The sequence below is a fragment of the Salvelinus alpinus genome, chromosome 24, assembly GCF_045679555.1.
Source record: "Salvelinus alpinus chromosome 24, SLU_Salpinus.1, whole genome shotgun sequence".
NCBI lineage: Eukaryota > Metazoa > Chordata > Actinopteri > Salmoniformes > Salmonidae > Salvelinus > Salvelinus alpinus.
The window spans coordinates 23,157,983-23,178,389 of record NC_092109.1 but is presented as its reverse complement, the minus strand read 5'-3'; the positions used below and the strand labels follow the sequence as shown (position 1 = coordinate 23,178,389).

Below are 20,407 nucleotides of genomic sequence, written 5' to 3'. Positions count from 1 at the left end.
CATGACTCCAACAGAGTCACCAGGAGGCATCAGCCAATGAAGTTGGAAGTCCCACCCAGTTGGCTACATTAAAATGGTGGAAGCCCTCAATGGCACTGCCCATGACAACATGGCCTTTTGGCAAATAGAGGCTTCTATGGTTTTGGGCCCGGTATTCCAAAAGCATCTTAAGGCTAATAAATTAATCGTTAGAACCATAGGTCATATGATTATAAGATGAACTTAACTTTAAGATGCTTTTGGGAAACTGGGCTGTGATCTGTCTACTACTCTGAATATCACTGGCTGCTAGTGCTATCTGTTGAAGGCCAAACCACTCCTCTCCACAGGTCTGCAAGCATATTGGGTGATTTTTTAAATGTTTTTTTTTTTTTAACCAAAACAAAATACCTCACTGATGACTGATATGGTGAAACTAAAGAAGGAATGCATGGCCGTGGCCTAAGCTTTTTTAACTGCAGATTTTATTATTATGAAGAAAAAAACTTGACAACCAGATATCTAAAATGTAAAAAACACATTCAGTAAAACAGTGAATGTAAAATTCCCACTGAATAATTTACATACACACATAAAACAATATTCAGAAACTTAAATTTATATTAAAATTGACTACATAAAACACTAGTAAAACAAGGAAGTATCTCCTTACAATTTGTTTATAAAAACCTGGTTAATGCTTGACAGAATAAGGTCCAGTTAACTCATTCAGACGGGCAAAAACAACAAATAGCAGCTTTGAATGAACTCCCTCCATCACATGGGTTATGAATCTGCAACAAACAAAAATAGCATAAGTCAGTTTAAATCACTGCTTGGCTGAATATTCTACACGACAGAGACATGTCTGGACACAATATATTGCACAATGCCTTGTTGAGCCCTGCTGGCCAGAACTATGACTAGCAACATTCATACAAATTGTTAAAAGGTTTTAAAAACTATTCTAATAAATACAACAGTTGGCCAATGGTTTACATTTTAAAAACTAATCAGATGTTGACTGAATTATTATAGCACATAAAGTTCAGGGATTTTGGTGGGAATTCAGGTATTAAATGTGTCAAATTACACTTATTTTCTTAGAATGCACTCCTATATACATTTTCTGATGCTATCAGGTATTTAAAAAATATATGTTGCGTTAAAATAAAGAAAATTATATGTGCCTCATTTGTTTAAATACACTGGGTATATTTGCATATATTAATAAAGGGGTGGAACAGGGCAGCAACCACCAAAACCGTGCTCCGTTTAGGCACACCTGCACGGTCTAGACTGCATCAACTAATTACTGTTGTCACGTTCTGTTGCATAATTCAACAAGTGTGTCAATAGCAGGATACCCTCTTGAAAATCAACACGCTTGGCTCTAGATTACACCTATCTATACATACTTTACATGGTTCGCAAGATCAGACACAATATCACTATAATTTGTGTGTTCATTTTCGGCAGTTGCTTTCATTTCAGCACCTCTAGTTTGTAAATATTTCAACTGTACAAAATTATAACTTTTTTTTTAAATGTGGAAAAAAATTTACATCCATCAAAATAAAGTTATTTCTTCTCTTTCTTGTGATGTAAGTGTCGAGATGTGTTAAATCTCCAACGAAGTTTAAGCATTTTTCTCGATGCAACGGGAAGACAAGGCATTCCATTGAGCCCATTTCAGCCATTACCGGGGTGTGTTTGACAGGTCATTACAAACATTTCTGCGGTCGTAACATTATATCATTTCATTTTAGTCCTGCAACATTTTAGTCGCAGGACTAAAATGAAAGCAATCAATTCAGCGAGGTTTAAGTGACAAGTGGATTCTGCACCCCACAGAGGAAACAGATGGCTGAAAAAGACAGATCCTCAGGTGGGCGAGACATGCGCAAAGCTACTATGACCTACCTGTCCTCCTCCAGGAGGGTTTGGGTGTACTGTGAGAGACAGCGGGGCTCTGTTCCTGGACATCTGAAAAGTGCTGCAGACACAAGACAGAAAAGATCACAAATGCATCCACAATTCTTTATTAATGCAGATTAATGAACACTCGAGGCACAGTACTCCAGCATGAATTGTGTCAGTTTGGCTATGTATTCAGATAATCATGGTTCAGCATAAAAGTCAGCTCCTAAAATCAACCCTGATGTTCCGAAATGATCTGGGTTGGAAGAAAACAAAGACAGGGTTCAACCTACATTGTATGAATTCAAAAAGCCCATTTCGTAATAGTGAATAATGAAGTAGTATGTTGCGTCATGCCAAGTTAAAGAATAGGCCTACAGTGTAGCTATTTTAATGGTTTAACACCATATACTGACTGCTATCTATACGCAGATGTAACTGGCCCAGTTCTAGCGATAGACCAGATGTGCCCAGCCAGTTCTATAGACCCTGACATCCCAAGAAGATGTTTGTGTCATTTCATTGAGAAATTAGCTGAAACGGAGAAATTATGATAGACTGGATCCAGCATTAAAGGGATACTTCAGGATTTTGGCAATGAAGCCCTTTATATACTTCCCCAGAGTCAGTTGAACTCCTGGATACCATTTTCATGTCTCTGCGCAGAGACATAAAAATGGTTTCCACAAGTTAATCAGACTCTAGGGAAGTAGATGGAAGGGCTTCATTGTCAAAATCCTGAAGTATCCCTTTAATACATAGGTCATTAAAGTCTAATACATAGGTCATTAAAGTCTAAACTATATGTCCAATCACCTTATCATTGAACATATTAAGTCTCCCATCTATCCACCCTCTTCCCTTTCCTCATCATTGCCTCTCACCTGTTGGATCTCCCTCATAGCCAATCGGATGGAAGGATACAACCGGGGAAAGGGCCTGCTCTTGCGGTCCCGCTCGCCCTCATCTCCCCACGCTCTTCCTCTCTCCCCATCTCTGAGCTTCCCTCTCAGGGCCTCTCCTCCTCCTCCAGCCTCTGCCCGGTGTCTGCGGTCAGATATCCGCCTGAGGACAGGGGGTCTCTGGGCCTCCAGGTCGGGGTTCTGCCCCGGCGGCAGGAAGAGCTGCTGGAACTCCAGGTGGACCTGATCCGGGCTCGACTCGCCCTCCTCTTCCCCAGACATGGTGCTCCTGCGGTCGACCACGGCCAGGTGATCCAGGCCCTTCAAGTCCTCGTAGTCTGTGTTGTGGTCACATGTCTGGAACAGCAGACAGAATAACATTAGTGCATAAAATGTTTGATTATCCATTCTTAATGTACAGTATTACACACAGGTCCTGCCAGAGCCTGTGCCAACGGTGAGTAAATTCGACAGGAGCCAGACCCTAAAGGGAATTTGACCCAAGTGCTGACCTGTCCACAGGAGGTGGTGAGCAGCTCGTTGAAGGGCTTGATGCCCACCCGGCTGTGGTGCTGCACCAGGTCAGGCAGGGAGGGGTGGGCTTTATCCTCCCCCAGGATCACATACTTCCCGTTGGACTGCATCTCGATCATGTAGTGCCTACATCGGTTTGCCCCCCTGACATCGGATAGATGGAGAGGACAGAAAGTAAAGGGTACATATCGGTCAAACAGGGTGAGGGAGCAAACAGGAGTTAGGGGTTTAATGTCTTATATGTCACCAGAAAGTAAAGGGTACATATCGGTCAAACAGGGTGAGGGAGCAAACAGGAGTTAGGGGTTTAATGTCTTATATGTCACCAGAAAGTAAAGGGTACATATCGGTCAAACAGGGTGAGGGAGCAAACAGGAGTTAGGGGTTTAATGTCTTGTATGTCACGCTATAGCGTCGGGTCGTTTTCAGCACACTGTAGTAAAACAATTTAACAAAAAACAAAAATCCCTCTAATGGGACAAGTTCAGTTAGTACCTCCCCATTCCAATCTATATCAAAAAAGTTTACTGCCTACTGAACACAACCCTGTCTTCTGCTCTTGTTCTACTCGTCTGTCAACCCCTTTCAAATACACTTAACTGCACCCTTCCTCAAGGTGACCACTGATCTAATGTGATGTGATGAGAACAAGACCCAGTAGGGGAAGGTCATTTGGATCCAGATAGTCATCCTCAGTCTTACTTGTATGTTAGTGTGTAGCCCTCCCGGCTCTGTCCTACACGAATCAGGAAGCAGCCTACAGGCTTGTCCGTCATCAGATCCTCAGCTTGTCTGGAGAGGAGACATACAGTGTGTTTAAAACCACCCTGAAATCTGACAGAATTAAGTCTGAAGTGTGTATTACTATCCTCGTTGGTACTGGACAGTAAAACAAGGGCAATTCTCCCTCGTGGGGACATTTTACAGGTCCCCATGAGGAAAAGGCTATTTTAGGCTTAGGAGTTAGGGTTACAATTAGGGTTAGGTTTAGGAAAATAGGATTTTGAATGGAAATCAATTTTAGGTCCCCACAAGGATAGTAAAACATATGCTGTGTGTCTGTGTGTGTGTGTGTGTCGTCCTGTCTTACTGACCTACGTGTTATCATGCCATGGAACCAGCAGGGGAAGGCACCGTTGCGGACCACCTTGCGGGCCTGCGTCTCCTTGAACCAGCGGATGTTGTCCCTTCTCTTCTTGCTCCTCTCCCTGGCCCGCTCCTCTCCCCCCGCCTGGCCTATCAGCTCAGCCAGCTCACTGTGCACCTCCAGGTTGTCAAAAGGAGTGGCCTGGGAGACACCGAGGGAACCGTATAGGGTCAATCTTAGGGTAGTTTAAGGCTCAGTTTAGGGTTCTATTCAATCAGATCTCATTAGCCAACATCCGCATAGTGGTTGTTTTGGCGGTGTCGGAACTGTGTTACAGCTGTCCAATCCACAAGCAGCTCCTGGAATTATACCTAAAGCAGACATTGCCATTGGCTACATGGAATCGTAATAAGAGAAATCCCATGCAGCCTTGTTTACAAGTTGGAACACTGGAATGTGAGAAGTAATCTACACCTCGATTAGGCTGATAGAAATCCTCATTATTTAGTTGAATGATTTTTTTATTTGAGTGTCATTATTTCTATATATCCTACACTTTCCCGTTCTGAACTTCTAACGTGAGTGGGACGGTTGGACAACTCCAACGCTTGATTTGATTGAATCTAGGCCTTAGTCATCAGCGTGTAGGAGGGGATGTCAGAGGAAAGAGTGGGAGGGCGATTGTCAAAGGGTACAAGATCAGTCAATAGCAGGTTTCAGCTAACATGCTGTCTATGGGCTAGCTAGCACCAGAGATCGAGAGAATAAACATCAGATTACTTTCTGAAAATTACTTTTCACTGTTTCAAATTAATTAAAGGTTGCCAGGGTTTTGAGTGTAGAAACGTACCATCGAGGACCACTTTGGAAACGAGCATTTTAATTAATACTTTCAAGTGATACCCTCTGGGTCCACATTGTTTTTGTATGTCTGTTACCCAAAATAAATTCAATATGGCCCACCTCAAACTGTTTGTTGCGGGGCCGGGGGACAGGGGCCAGGTGGGCAGCTGTGGGCATGATGGAGCGAGGCCGGGGCTGAGGCTTCTTCCTCCTGGGTAGGGGCACGGGTGGAGAGACGGGCCCTGAGACACACACACAATACTTTTGATACAGCACTTATAGAGCTGCATATGGTGAGTGACAAGGATCCTTAACTTCTTGAGTGTTGAAATATTCAAGACATCAAACAGAAATGTCTTTGACAACAAGCATGTAGAGGGGTAGAGAGAGAAAGAGTTGAGGGGTAAAGCGATCAAGAACAAAAATAGAACAGTGGTAGGGAGAAAGAGAACAAGTAGGTGATTGGAAGGAAGGGCGATAGGTGAGCAAGAGTGAGATGAAAGAGGGCAAAAGTGAAAAGGAAAGCGATATTTCGTCTACTTACTCTTGTTCTCCTCCTCCCTCTCTCTCTGAGCCTGCCTCTGTCTGCTCACCTCCAACAGTAGGGACAGGTACTTCCTCCTGTAGCGCAGAGAGAGGTAGTCTGCAGAACACAGCAACAGAGACAATGTGAACAGAAAGCCAGAGAGGGAGAGACAGTGAAGAGAGATTGAGAGAAACATTACTACTGAATGACATGGTAAAGGACCACATTCCGACACAAAATGATGCAACAGTCATTACAGGCCTTGAAATCAAGATACCAGACAGTATAACTGGGAAACTATCATCCATCTAACAGGGTTGTGGGGGGTTGCAACACAAAGACTGCAGGTAGCACTTAAAACAGCAAGTAACTTGCTGATGGCAATGTCTGAAATACATCATGATGGGACATGATTCATCAATGTTAACTTCAATTTATAATAACCTAATCTACCTACCTGCAAGGTTTTCCAGCCTCAGGCCTGAGTTTAAAAGCAGTAACATCTCACAGAGGCCAATGAAGCTGTTTGACAGACATTTGAGAGACTATGTTCCAGATACTATTGATGAGTGACCCTTACTTTTCTGGATGACAAGTGCTGCTTTGCCCAGTCTCTCCAACAGCCTGGACAACTCCTCCTGGTGCCAGTACTTAAAGAACAGACGAGACGACCTGCCATAGTGAGAGAATGTTTGAACAATGTTCATAGATATTAAGTACTATTTGCAGGGGGAATTGTTGCATAGAGCACTGTTAAATTTGAGAAAGATTGAGGTTACCAATTAACTCCAGTAATCATTAAGCCACAATAGTAACTTTGGAACAATTCTAAAGAACAGCAGCAGTAGAAAGCAGGAGCTGGGGACCAAGAGGGTGAAAGAGTGTAACTGAGATAAAGACCTCTACTCAATATAAACCCTGAGCTGACCTCCCAGTACAAGCCAATGACAACGCTAACCTGTTAACTGAAGAATGAGCTGCTTTTGACAGACTGATTTTCACTTGACTGATTGAGTTTGTCTTGAAACTGACATCTTATCAGCACTATTACCTCTAGCGTAAACACATGAAACATCTGATGAGTATAGCCTGAATGACATGCTTTGATGAACGGACAAATTATAAAAAATAAAGTTTTTTTTACAGGAAGATTCAGGAGTAAGTAAGTTAGTCTTCTAGGACTGATTGCCAATTAATTTAACACAACAAGAGCAACTACTGTAGACTTACCCACACTTCCAACCATGTATCTCAGTAGTGTTGAGGATGGACAAGCAGCTGAAAAAGACCCACAAACACAGGTTACATTTGATAAGATGAAACAAAACAGCTACAAAGATCTGTTTAATATCTCAAATGGACGTTGATGTATGTCATATTTTTTTAAATTGCTGGAATGAGAGCAAGTATCTTTATACATACCTTTCCTTGGTTAGTGGTAAATCTGGCTTGATCAGCAGAATGTTATATCTGAAGACAAAGAGAGTTTAGCATGCTACAGCTAAAATAAAACGGCAGTGTACAGAAATATCATGCATACAAATGTATGTGTTGGCCAAGATGACTGAGCTATTTCACAAATAATGCAAAGTTTGAAAAAACATAAATTCACACACACACACACACACACACCTCTGAGCAAATTCTTTGAATGAGGGTCGCCAGGAGAAGCCATCTCTTCGTATCCTGATGGTTTCCAGCAGGCCGTTGTATCTTAGCTGGAAAATATTTCTTTATCCTTAGTTATCATTTGAATATGTTCCACACAGCCCAAATAGAATCAGGTGTTATTGATGGCCATATTAGAGACCTACTGGACTTATTTGAAACTAAACGCAATCTCAAAGCTGAACAGCAGGTGGCGATGTAACATAATGCACCGTTATGATGATGATGATGATGATGGATGGATGGATGATGATAGGGGGAGTGATTATTGTTTAAAACGCACAAACCACAGATGGTCAAGCAGCTTCAGAATGATAACTATTTTGGCTAGTCTTGAACTAGTCTTTAACTATTCTAGCTTATGGAGGGCAATAGAGCTACAGCACAGAGATCAATGATGAACATTGTAAAAATCTGTATATTATGCCACTATAACCACATACATGGGTTGTTCCACAAAAAGAGTGCCTTTTGCATGCTTTTGATATTTTAAGTAGAAATTGAGCACCAATATTGAATTGTAAAAGCCTGTTATATTAAATGAAGTGCCTTTTAATATAGACCACATGGAGAATTCAACAAATTAATAAAACATCCTGTAAACTTTTATTTTAAAGAAGCCCTGTATCACTTCCAGGAAGATTTTAACCCACTTAATCCAAGTTTCATCATCGTAAAGCCTTGGTTATTTTGTTGCTTTGACAAAGTAATTTCTGAAGATTACTTATTTCATGTGATTATTGATTAATTTACATCTGAACTCTCGTTTTAATATGGTAAAACTATTTTTTATATAATTGTTTAATAGTTAAATAAATCATACAGTAAAAGCAGGTGAGCTGGTTTTACTCTTTTTGGCCATTTCCTGGTGTTTTGTGGAGGTAAACGGAGTGGACCGAGCAAAACACATCAACCCTGTTACCCATAGATAGACAGGCTAGAAATGCTTTAAACTTGCATTCAAATGCTATTCCCTGTTGCACACACCAAGCTTCCATTCCCCCTGTCACAAGGGGATTTATTAATAATTTAAAAATAGTCAACCCTGTTATGGACAACCCTGTTACTTTATTTGGCACTTCCTTTTCTTTCTTTTTTACCTCTTGAGATGGGAAAATTACTTTAAGAAAATTACTCAATTAAGTTGAACATGTGCTCTTTATGACAGAATGTAAACATTGTGTGAAATAAAAAAATATTTACCAAGTTAGACATCTCAAAAGTCACCTTATTGGTGGAATGACCTACATATGTAATGAAAAAGACCTTAAATCTGCTTTAACACAGACTATTCACAGTAATTAATTAACAATAGTTCCAGTTCGACTATTGTCCACCCACCCGCCAATACTGCATTGTACTGTTTTATCAGTTCAGCCCTAGACAAACAAATTAAAAAGCACTACAGATGAGGAGGAGAGGTGAGGGAAGAAAGTCCCCTGGTGTCAGACTAGACAGCAGTATTGACCGGATTCATTGTGCCATCAGGGCTATACTAACCCTCCCCTGGGGCCAAATCCACTTCCTATGTCCATCAGACAGTCACACACTGACCCACTAACCTAGTACCTAGACCAGGGCTTGCAGCAGAATGAATCCGTTGGACGGGCCTTTGATTTAAATAGGCGTGCACATTTTTTCACAGAACATTTTAATTTCTCAAAATCATTGTCACGTGGTTAATCATACAAATCCTCAAGTAAAATTATTTTTAAAAAGATCAATTCAACTAAGGCGAGAGCACCTGTGTCTGCCATATGGACACATTTATCCATTTGCAAAGGAAGTTAAGTTGTGAGGTTACTGTGTGAGGTGAAGAAAACATTTGTGAGAAGCTCAGTTTGTTAGTGGTGGACACAGTGAGTTAAGACAATCAGAAATCATACATTGCCAAATGGACACTGTGTTTCTCACAAGTGTAGCAGGTTGTGAACTTTGCGAACAATTTTTCCACTCCGAGAAAGAGAACGGTAAATGACTAATTAATAGATGCATTAACAAATTACTGTAACCAAATGACTGGGGATTAACAGTATAATTACTGGGCCTACTGGTGACATATGTAATGGGGAATTGATTACATTTTTTAATAAAAGATCAAAAGGGCAAACACACATAACGAAACCATGAAGGCACATGAATTGTCAGGAGACCACTGAGCACATTCTGGAGAAAGTATTTCGAATGTTTTTATTTAGACAGTAGTAATTATAGAATTTTGGCAAAACATCCATTTACTTTAGGAGAAGCCATTATCCTAACAGTGCACTCGCCAACGTTCCTTTCGCAAGAGTCTGAAACCAGAGCTCTGTATATAACGACAAGATGCTCATGTCTCCACCCTAACAATGGGAGACGTTGTCCCAAAGGCGGGAACGCAGGCGACAAGCTTTAGGTCTGCGTATTATGCCCATAAAAACACATAGGGCATATTCTGGCGAGAGCGAGCCCTCTTGCTTCGCCTCTTCCCCTCTGCTGAAACTCTCTCACCGGAGAAAGCATCTTAGTGAGCGAAACAGCACCCCTCTGTCTTACTATATGTAGAAATAGTATGACATGCCATACTATTTTTGTCCAGACAGAATCAGATACATGGTCTACACATACTGAGACAGAGGGGCACGGTTTTGCTCGCTCGGATGCTTTATCTGAGATTGATGAGTCTTTCTGTCGGCGCGCATCAGTCAAATAAAGATCAATATGTTTTTTGGACAGGCAAGGAGGTACGGTAGGGCGGGCCCCCTATGGCCCTGACCTAGACCCTGTTACTGCTGCTGCTTAGTCAACCCCTGATTGCCATACTGGGGACTGGGTCGTGTTCATTAGGACACACCGGAGCAAAACGCTTTGCTACGGAAAAGGAAAACAAGCATTTATTATTGCTCAAGTTCAGATAGAAATCGGACTGAACCTTCCATTTCGTGCCCGACTCTGAACACAACCCTGACTCTGAAGTTCACTCAATCTACACTCTTAGGATCAATACTGTGTTATAGATATAACTTTTAGCACTGACAATTATGCACCGTTCACATAGCTTTTGTAATGCACCTTTGCTTAGTTTTTGAAAGCATAGATTATTCTGAAAAAAGGGTTAAACGTTGAGGGCAAAAGTACTGGTGTTGTATCCGTAGGCTTGTGCCCCCAATACTAAAGCATTGGATGATACCTGGTTAATCTTCAGTGTAAGGTAGATATAAACAGTGCAGTATCTGAAAAAATACGATATATTGGTTCTCACCTGGTCCATGACCCTTTTGTTGTCCACCTGGTCAGGAAGCTTGTTGCCGTTAGGTTTGATGCAGCGAACAAAGTGAGGACTGGCCACAAACATCTTCTCCATCAGCACAGCCAGAGAGTGCTGCAAGGAAGACACACATACACATCGTGGAGATTACTAACTTATCTGTGCATCTTTATTTTACAGCAGTCCAGTCTATAGGTAGACATATTTAGGATTTTCAGTTTTGTTCATACTTAGTGCTCAGACATCATTATGAAACCAAATGCTCAGAAATAAGAGGTTTATAAAGCCAGATGTGCTATATAGAGTCAACTTCCATCTGACCTTAAACTGGGCCCCCACCGACTGTTTCCTAGTTGAGTTAAAGTTGTCATCTGCCTTTTGCATGACCTAAAGGAAAAAATGTTAACATCCTTTAAACCACAAAAATCCACTTTCTGCCTCTGACTTGTACTCTAAGAAAGGTCAAAATATGGCCTTGCTGTTAGTTACCAATAATCTCTTATTCTACAGAACCTATCATATTCTGCTGCGCTTCATAATAATAAAAAACAATTGCTGGACTTGTGATCTACAATGCCTACCTTTGCTTTGCGTGGCATCAAGGTCCCTGTCCTGGAGATTGTGGCTGAAAATACATAAAATATAAATCGTATGAATATTAGATACGAGATGCCAGACAGACTGATCAATGTTTTAAACTAGAACAACGCTCAAACTAACCAGAGGCTGTACATGTTATGGTGGTGTGTTCAGATAAGCATAAGCATGTGTTATTTATAAATGCGTACTACATCATTTTCTAAGAGGTGGTCAGGGGGTGTATTTATCCACAAACCCTCATTGGGAACCAGCCCACGTCATTGTGTATCAGCTCTGATTCATGTTAAGCATGTGTACACAACTGATTTAATAGCTACAGTTTAACAAATCACTGTGCAAAAAGACAAATAATCAGAGATTGCATCAGAAATAAAAACATAAAGCCATGGACTGGTTCATTTCTGGCTAAACGAAGAGCTGTAGAACACAGACACATTCAGATGGCCTCAAATACCGGCGAAGAGGACACTGAGTAGAGGGGTGACACTGTTGATGAAGAGGTCTCTGATGCTGGCTGGGATGGTATCTCTGTTCATCTCTAGGAAGCCTCCTCCATTATACTGGACCTGGACACAGGAAGTACAGAACACTTACACTTTATTTGAAGTCCATATCTACAATGCTTCATAAACACTCATGAGTTATTATGCAGTCATAATGTAGTATAAGTGTAGTTATAAACAATAACTTATAAATGGCCTATATCAATACTCATAGTGCATTATAAAGTACTATTATAAAGACGGGTATGTAACCTCACCTTCCCAGCATAGTGAACCACAGTGAAGAGGGGGCTGCGACTCCGGACCACCTCATAGTGTGGACTGCTTTTAAATTTACTGTTCAACTTGTCCACAAAGTCTCTGTCTGACGCCTGAGGGGACAAATAGGGAAAAGAGATTAGAATTAATACACATAAATTAATATCAGGGTTGGGGTCAATTTAATTTCAATTCAATTCAGGAAGTAAAAATCAGGAAGTACAATGAAATTCTGTAAATTCTGTAATTTGGTGTACTTTCTGAATTGAGTGGAATTGAAATCGAATTGAGCCCATCCCTGATTAATACAGAGATGTATGGGTGTATGGAGACCACTACAGTACCTGAGGAAAGGCACTCTGCTCATCCAGGAGAGAAAGTATCCCAATAGGTTTAGTAAGGATCAGGTCCTGTGGGAGACACACAGTTGTATATGACACAAGGAAAAACACCTAAACAAACACATTATTCTATTGTGAAAATGCATATTTTGGTTAACCTAGCCAATTGTTAACTGGGTAAAACAAACATGGTACACAACTTCATATGACTTTAAAACAGAAGATTCTCACAGTACAAGGATAATATTTTGTTGTCCTGAAGATTGGTTAACAAGGTTTCCAGGTTTTTATTGACTAGGGCCCCAACACTGTAAAATGGTCTTGAAGTTTTATTGTGCTGAGTAGACATTAGGACTGAGAGTGGGTACAGAGAAAATTACCTGTGGATCCAGGTTGTGCATTACTCGCCCTAGGTCCAATAATTACTTGAGTTAGAATTCTTCCCACAACTCCTAATGTGTCCATCTTATCCCATAACTTACAGACAGGCTCTACTCATACCTTCAGCCATGGACAGGGACACTATTTTCTGCCAAATGAAACCAGTGGCTTCTATATAGACAAGAGGATGATGCCACAGGCTGAAAGCTGTAGTGCCTATTAAGCTACTGGCATGTGACTGAACACTGCCCCGTCAGCATTTCCCCTTCCTGGGGTCTCCGTTCTTTTATATCTGCCACTCACAGTGGGTTTACACAACCTGTCTGTTTTATTACTGAGCGAGAGGGGGAGGTAAAGAGAGTGAAAGAGAGCGAAAAAAGTATTAGAGAAAGAGTGTAAAGGGGAATGAAAAAAGTTTGAGAGAAAAAGAGTACTACTGTAAGTGATGAAGGGAAAAAATTAGTTGTGTCTTTTTACCAGGATAGGCTTGTTGTCTTTGAAGGAGATCGTCTCCCACTCGATGCCCTCTTCCTTGTATTCATTCTGCTCCATCAGAAAGATGTGCTGCAGGATGACAAATGCATACAAAGACGCATGAACAAATAAAACCAAAAGGACAGCAGGTATTTCCAGTTTCTTTCACAAGAGCTTTGGTCACAGTGGAACATCTTTCATTGGATCAATCTGCTTTGTCCAATCGTTTCATGAGAAGATGGCACATTCAATTGTGTGGCCTTCAGTCACAAAAACGGCAACAGAAGCCCTGAAGCTCTATGCAGTTGTAATCTAGAGATCTGACAGTAGTAAATAACCATAAGCAGATTCCTATGGCATTTGTACCAAATATATTCAGTGCCCACATGGACAGGCCCCAAAGGTAAACTGTGTAATGTTTACTAGCAGAGAGTAGTCCACAGCAGTGTGACTAGTAAAAGTAGACTGTCTTTAACTCCAGCATCCCATGCATACAGTACAGTGAGCTCCAAAAGTATTGGGACAGTGACATGTTGTTTTGGCTCTGTACTCTAGCACTTTGAAATAAAGATAGCATGACTATGAGGTTAAAGTGCATAATGTCAGCTTTAATTTGAGGGTATTTTCATCCATATAGGTTAAAATGTTTAAAAATTACAGCGCTTGTTGTACATAGTCCCCACATTTTAGGGGACCAAAGGTATTGGGACAAATTCACTTATTTGTATCAAAAGTTTAGTATTTGGTCCCATATTCCTAGCACACAATGATAACAATCTTGTGACACTACAAACTTGGATGCATTTGCTGTTTATTTTGGTTGTGTTTCAGATTATCTTGTGCCTGATAGAAATGAATGGTAAATAATGTAGTGTCATTTGAGACACTTATTGTAAATAAGAATAGAATATCTTTCTAAACACTTCTACATTAATGTGAATGCTACCATGATTATGGATAATCCTGAATGAATGGTGAATAATGATGAGTGAGAAAGTTAAAGATGCACAAATATCATACCCCCAAGACATGCTAACCTCTCACCATTACAATAACAGGGGAGGTTGGCATTTTATATCATACCCCCAAGACATGCTAACCTCTCACCATTACAATAACAGGGGAGGTTAGCATTTTAAATCATACCCCCAAGACATGCTAACCTCTCACCATTACAATAACAGGGGAGGTTGGCATTTTATATCATACCCCCAAGACATGCTAACCTCTCACCATTACAATAACAGGGGAGGTTGGCATTTTATATCATACCCCCAAGACATGCTAACCTCTCACCATTACAATAACAGGGGAGGTTGGCATTTTATATCATACCCCCAAGACATGCTAACCTCTCACCATTACACTAACAGGGGAGGTTAGCATTTTGGGGGGGGGGTTATATTTATGCCTCTAACTTTCTCACTCATCATTATTCACAATTAATTCAGGAATATCCATAATCATGGTAGCTGATAGTCTGCACATTAACCTAATAGTCATTGTATCATTTCAAATCCAAAGTGCTAGAGTAGAGCCAAAACAAGAAAAAAATGCACTGTCCCAAAACTTTGAGCTCACTGTATGTACTGTCGGCCAGCTGACCTAAAATGACATGTTTTTCTGAAGCCTTCCACTGAAAAATAACATTTAAACGAGACACTCTAATAGGCATTTTTGGCCATTTCAAAAAGAAGAACTAATTGTAGACTATGTTCGGATTCCTGTTCCTCTACTAATACTAAATAGACAAGCTGACCACGTGTTTCTTTTAAGTGTTTGGGTCTTATGTTAACAAATGCTACAGGCTGTCATTTTAGGGGACTTAAATAGAGAATCACTTCTAAGGGACCCAAGATGACAGGGCTACTTCTTTGTTTACTGATATTTACACTTACGTGGTTAAAGAAGTACTGCAGCTGTTCATTGGCCAGGTTGATGCAGAGCTGCTCAAAACGGTTCACGGCAAAATTCTCAAACCCAAAAATGTCAAGGATACCTGTATTATATAACAAGAAAATAGAATGGTCAATCTGACATTGACCATCTCTGCTTGAGAAGACGAAAAGAGTTGGAATTTTGTTACATTTAAAGTTTCCCTTGAAACGGACCTATTTCAGTCAGCTCAACGTCAAAGTCAACGTTGGGAGCCAGCAGTTCGTTAACTTTACTGACAATCCAGCCGAATACTCTCCCATAAGCCACTTTGGCAATGGAGTCCCTGGCATCTGCAGATAAACACACAACAACAAAATATTAATGGAGTCAAGTGCTCTTGAAAACATGATTAATAGTAGAGGTTGACCAATTAAATCGGAATGGTCGATTAATTAGGGCCGATTTGAAGTTTTCATAACAATCGGAAATCGGTATTTTTGGACACTGATTTAGCCGATTAAAAAAAATATATTTTTAACACCTTTATTTAACTAGGCAAGTCAGTTAAGAACACATTCTTATTTTCAATGACGGCCTAGGAACGGTGGGTTAACTGCCTTGTTCAGGGGCAGAACGACAGATTTTTACCTTGTCAGCTCGGGGATTCAATCTTGCAACCTTACGGTTAACTTTTATTTTTTAAATTTTTATTTCACCTTTATTTAACCAGGTAGGCTAGTTGAGAACAAGTTCTCATTTGCAACTGCGACCTGGCCAAGATAAAGCATAGCAGTGTGAACAGACAACAACACAGAGTTACACATGGAGTAAACAATAAACAAGTCAATAACATGGTAGAAAAAAAGAGAATCTATATACAATGTGTGCAAAAGGCATGAGGAGGTAGGCAATAAATCGAATAATTACAATTTAGCAGATTAACACTGGAGTGATAAATCATCAGATGATCATGTGCAAGTAGAGATACTGGTGTGCAAAAGAGCAGAAAAGTAAATAAATAAAAGCAGTATGGGGGGTGAGGTAGGTAAATTGGGTGGGCTATATACCGATGGACTATGTACAGCTGCAGCGATCGGTTAGCTGCTCGGATAGCAGATGTTTAAAGTTGAGGGAGATAAGTCTCCAACTTCAGAGATTTTTGCAATTCGTTCCAGTCGCAGGCAGCAGAGAACTGGAAGGAAAGGCGTCCAAATTAGGTTTTGGCTTTAGGGATGATCAGTGAGATACACCTGCTGGAGCGCGTGCTACGGGTGGGTGTAGCCATCGTGACCAGTGAACTGAGATAAGGCGGCACTTTACCAAGCATAGCCTTGTAGATGACCTGGAGCCAGTGGGTCTGACGATGAACATGTAGCGAGGGCCAGCCGACTAGGGCATACAGGTCGCAGTGGTGGGTCGTATAAGGTGCTTTAGTAACAAAACGGATGGCACTGTGATAAACTGCATCCAGTTTGCTGAGTAGAGTATTGGAAGCTATTTTGTAGATGACATCGCCGAAGTCGAGGATCGGTAGGATAGTCAGTTTTACTAGGGTAAGTTTGGCGGCGTGAGTGAAGGAGGCTTTGTTGCGAAATGATGTTTAATATGAGTCTGGAAGGAGAGTTTGCAGTCTAGCCAGACACCTAGGTACTTATAGATGTCCACATATTCTAGGTCGGAACCGTCCAGGGTGGTGATGCTAGTCGGGCGTGCGGGTGCAGGCAGCGAACGGTTGAAAAGCATGCATTTGGTTTTACTAGCGTTTAAGAGCAGTTGGAGGCCACGGAAGGAGTGTTGTATGGCATTGAAGCTCGTTTGGAGGTTAGATAGCACAGTGTCCAAGGAAGGGCCAGAAGTATACAGAATGGTGTCGTCTGCGTAGAGGTGGATCAGGGAATCGCCCGCAGCAAGAGCAACATCATTGATATATACAGAGAAAAGAGTCGGCCCGAGAATTGAACGGTGGGATTCGAGATGGTCAGTGATCTGTTTGTTGACTTGGCTTTTGAAGACCTTAGATAGGCAGTGCAGGATGGATATAGGTCTGTAACAGTTTGGGTCCAGGGTGTCTCCCCCTTTGAAGAGGGGGATGACCGCGGCAGCTTTCCAATCCTTGGGGATCTCAGATGATACGAAGGAGAGGTTGAACAGGCTGGTAATAGGGGGTGCGACAATGGCGGCGGACAGTTTCAGAAATAGGGGGTCCAGATTGTCAAGCCCAGCTGATTTGTATGTTTCCAGGTTTTCCAGCTCTTTCAGAACATCTGCTATCTGGATTTGGGTAAAGGAGAAGCTGGGGAGGCTTGGGCGAGTAGCAGCGGGGGGGGGCGGGGCTGTTGGCCAAGGTTGGAGTCGCCAGGAGGAAGGCATGGCCAGCCATTGAGAAATGCTTGTTGAAGTTTTCGATTATCACGGATTTATCGGTGGTGACCGTGTTACCTAGCCTCAGTGCAGTGGTCAGCTGGGAGGAGGTGCTCTTGTTCTCCATGGACTTTACAGTATCCCAGAACTTTTTGGAGTTAGAGCTACAGGATGCAAATTTCTGCTTGAAAAAGCTGGCCTTTGCTTTCCTGACTGACTGCGTGTATTGGTTCCTGACTTCCCTGAACAGTTGCATATCGCAGGGGCTCTTCGATGCTATTGCAGTTCGCCACAGGATGTTTTTGTGCTGGTCGAGGGCAGTCAGGTCTGGAGTGAACCAAGGGCTATATCTGTTCTTAGTTCTGCATTTTTTGAACGGAGCATGCTTGTCTAATATGGTGAGGAAGTAACTTTTAAAGAATGACCAGGCATCCTCAACTGACGGGATGAGGTCAATATCCTTCCAGGGTACCCGGGCCAGGTCGATTAGAAAGGCCTGCTCGCAGAAGTGTTTTAGGGAGCGTTTGACAGTGATGAGGGGTGGTCGTTTGACCGCGGACCCGTAGCGGATACAGGCAATGAGGCAGTGATCGCTGAGATCTTGATTGAAGACAGCAGAGGTGTATTTGGAGGGCAAGTTGGTCAGGATAATGTCTATTAGGGTGCCCATGTTTACGGATTTAGGGTTGTACCTGGTGGGTTCCTTGATGATTTGTGTGAGATTGAGGGCATCTAGCTTAGATTATAGGACTGCCGGGGTGTTAAGCATATCCCAGTTTAGGTCACCTAACAGAACAAACTCTGAAGCTAGATGGGGATCAATTCACAGATGGTGTCCAGGGCACAGCTGGGAGCTGAGGGGGGTCGGTAGCAGGCGGCAACAGTGAGAGACTTATTTCTGGAGAGATTAATTTTTAAAATTAGAAGTTAGAACTGTTTGGGCATAGACCTGGAAAGTATGACAGAACTTTGCAGGCTATCTCTGCAGTAGATTGCAACTCCTCCCCCTTTGGCAGTTCTATCTTGACGGAAAGTGTTATAGTTGGGTATGGAAATTTCAGAATTTTTGGTGGCCTTCCTAAGCCAGGATTCAGACACGGCAAGGACATCAGGGTTGGCAGAGTGTGCTAAAGCGGTGAGTAAGGCAAACTTAGGGAGGAGGCTTCTGATGTTGACATGCATGAGGCCAAGGCTTTTTCGATCACAGAAGTCAACAAATGAGGGTGCCTGGGGACATGCAGGGCCTGGGTTTACCTCCACATCACCCGAGGAGGAGTAGTAGGATGAGGGTGCGGCTAAAGGCTATCAAAACTGGTCGCCTAGAGCGTTGGGGACAAGGAATAAAAGGAGCAGATTTATGGCCGTGGTAGAATAGATTCTGGGCATAATGTGCAGACAGGGGTATGGTGGGGCACGGGTACAGCGGAGGCAAGCCCAGGCACTGGGTGATGATAAGAGAGGTTGTATCTCTGGACATGCTGGTCTCAATGGGTGAGGTCACCGCATGTGTGGGAGGTGGGACAAAGGAGGTATCAGAGGTACGGAGAGTGGAACTACGGGGTCCATTGCAAACCAAAACAATGATAACTAGCCTGAACAACAGTATACAAGGCATATTGATATTTGAGAGAGACATACAGTAAGGCATAAAGTGATTGCAGGTCTTGATTGGGAGAGCTAGCTAACACAGCAACAGCAGGTAAAAATGGCGACGACTAGGCAGAGAGGGTCGGATTAACTACACACAGAGCCTGAGTTAAAACACAGAGCCGACAGATAAAACACAAATAAACAGAATGGAGTACCGTGAATTAATGGACAGTCCGGCAGGCATCAGCTATGTAGCCAAGTGATCAGTGTCCAGGGGGCAGCCGTAGATGGAGCAGGGAAGCCGCCACTAAGCTAGCACGCGACGTTTAAAGTTAGTAGCCCGGGGGGGGTCTGCTCAGACGGAGGGGGTCTGCTCAGACGGAGGCCGGTTGAGGGCACAGCGGATGGGGTATTCGTCTGCAGACCAACTAGTCCAACGCTCTAACCACCTGCCTTACATTGCACTCCACGAGGAGCCTGCCTGTTTCGCGAATGCAGTAAGAAGCCAAGGTAAGTTGCTAGCTAGCATTAAAACTTATCTTATAAAAAACAATCAATCAATCATAATCACTAGTTAACTACACATGGTTGGTGATATTACTAGTTTATCTAGCGTGTCCTGCGTTGCATGTCGTGGCAATTTCCTGTATTACCAAATGAGGATAGTTACAAACCACACACCTGTCAGTTATACTTAAACTTAATCTTTAATAATATGAGCTTTACAATAGCCCTTTGACTCTCAGATCAATTCAGTGTCTATAATGAATTCTGAGTCCCTACAGTAGAATAGAAAGATCTTTTATAGCCAAGATACACCCCTCTCAACTTACATGACGAACCACAGATCTTAGGAACAGTTCACAAAGAAAGACTTTTACTTGAGAGAGGGGTATCCCATAGCCAGATAGCATTCACTATAAATTATCGTTCAGTTTGGTCTCTAAGACGAGGTTCTAATCTCGTTCCTGGTACTTCATAGTACAAAAACATTACCGCATCCAAGGCATAACTCAATTGTCAACTCTAGATACTCCCATCTCAAGTAAACCCCCTCTTGACCCCACTCCTGAACAAGCTCACTGAGGGGAGTGATTTGCGCACAAACATTGTGGAGCCAAGTAATTGGTTCACCCATAATCACGCCATCCCTTCACATGGTTTAACAGATACATTCACATATGAAGACAATGTTCCATCCTGTCCTCTTCCCTTTCTGATATTCTGCATAGCACCAGAGACATGTAAAAGACAAGCCTGACCTCTCCCCTCTCTGGGCCCCAAATGACTGAGCCCCAGCTAAGAAAAAAGTGCA

The 20,407-nt window shown here is 42.1% G+C and overlaps 1 protein-coding gene across 3 annotated transcripts in view; it reads right to left on the bottom strand.

Annotated features, from left to right (window-relative positions):
* Positions 1–434: 434 nt before the first annotated feature.
* The window catches only part of LOC139552343 (myosin-IIIb-like), a 69,853-nt gene continuing 49,880 nt past the window's right edge, over positions 435–20,407 (bottom strand). Inside the window, exons 10-30 of one of the 3 annotated variants that reach the window (XR_011670416.1) lie at positions 15,375–15,491; positions 15,162–15,262; positions 13,267–13,353; positions 12,412–12,477; positions 12,067–12,180; positions 11,761–11,872; positions 11,288–11,331; positions 11,028–11,093; positions 10,701–10,820; positions 7,424–7,509; positions 7,214–7,261; positions 7,022–7,069; positions 6,372–6,463; positions 5,810–5,908; positions 5,386–5,507; positions 4,434–4,623; positions 4,038–4,127; positions 3,314–3,479; positions 2,784–3,158; positions 1,903–1,975; positions 435–773 (exon numbers count right to left, since the gene is read on the bottom strand). Coding sequence is in view for 2 of the 3 variants with exons in the window: in XM_071363986.1 (XP_071220087.1) it covers positions 766–773; positions 1,903–1,975; positions 2,784–3,158; positions 3,314–3,479; positions 4,038–4,127; positions 4,430–4,623; positions 5,386–5,507; positions 5,810–5,908; positions 6,372–6,463; positions 7,022–7,069; positions 7,214–7,261; positions 7,424–7,509; positions 10,701–10,820; positions 11,028–11,093; positions 11,288–11,331; positions 11,761–11,872; positions 12,067–12,180; positions 12,412–12,477; positions 13,267–13,353; positions 15,162–15,262; positions 15,375–15,491 (2,228 nt within the window). In the remaining variant the exon portion in view is untranslated. Of the gene's footprint in view, positions 774–1,902; positions 1,976–2,783; positions 3,159–3,313; positions 3,480–4,037; positions 4,128–4,429; positions 4,624–5,385; positions 5,508–5,809; positions 5,909–6,371; positions 6,464–7,021; positions 7,070–7,213; positions 7,262–7,423; positions 7,510–10,700; positions 10,821–11,027; positions 11,094–11,287; positions 11,332–11,760; positions 11,873–12,066; positions 12,181–12,411; positions 12,478–13,266; positions 13,354–15,161; positions 15,263–15,374; positions 15,492–20,407 lie in introns of all 3 variants that reach the window. The other 2 variants (XM_071363986.1, XM_071363987.1) reach the window with 2 other exon arrangements.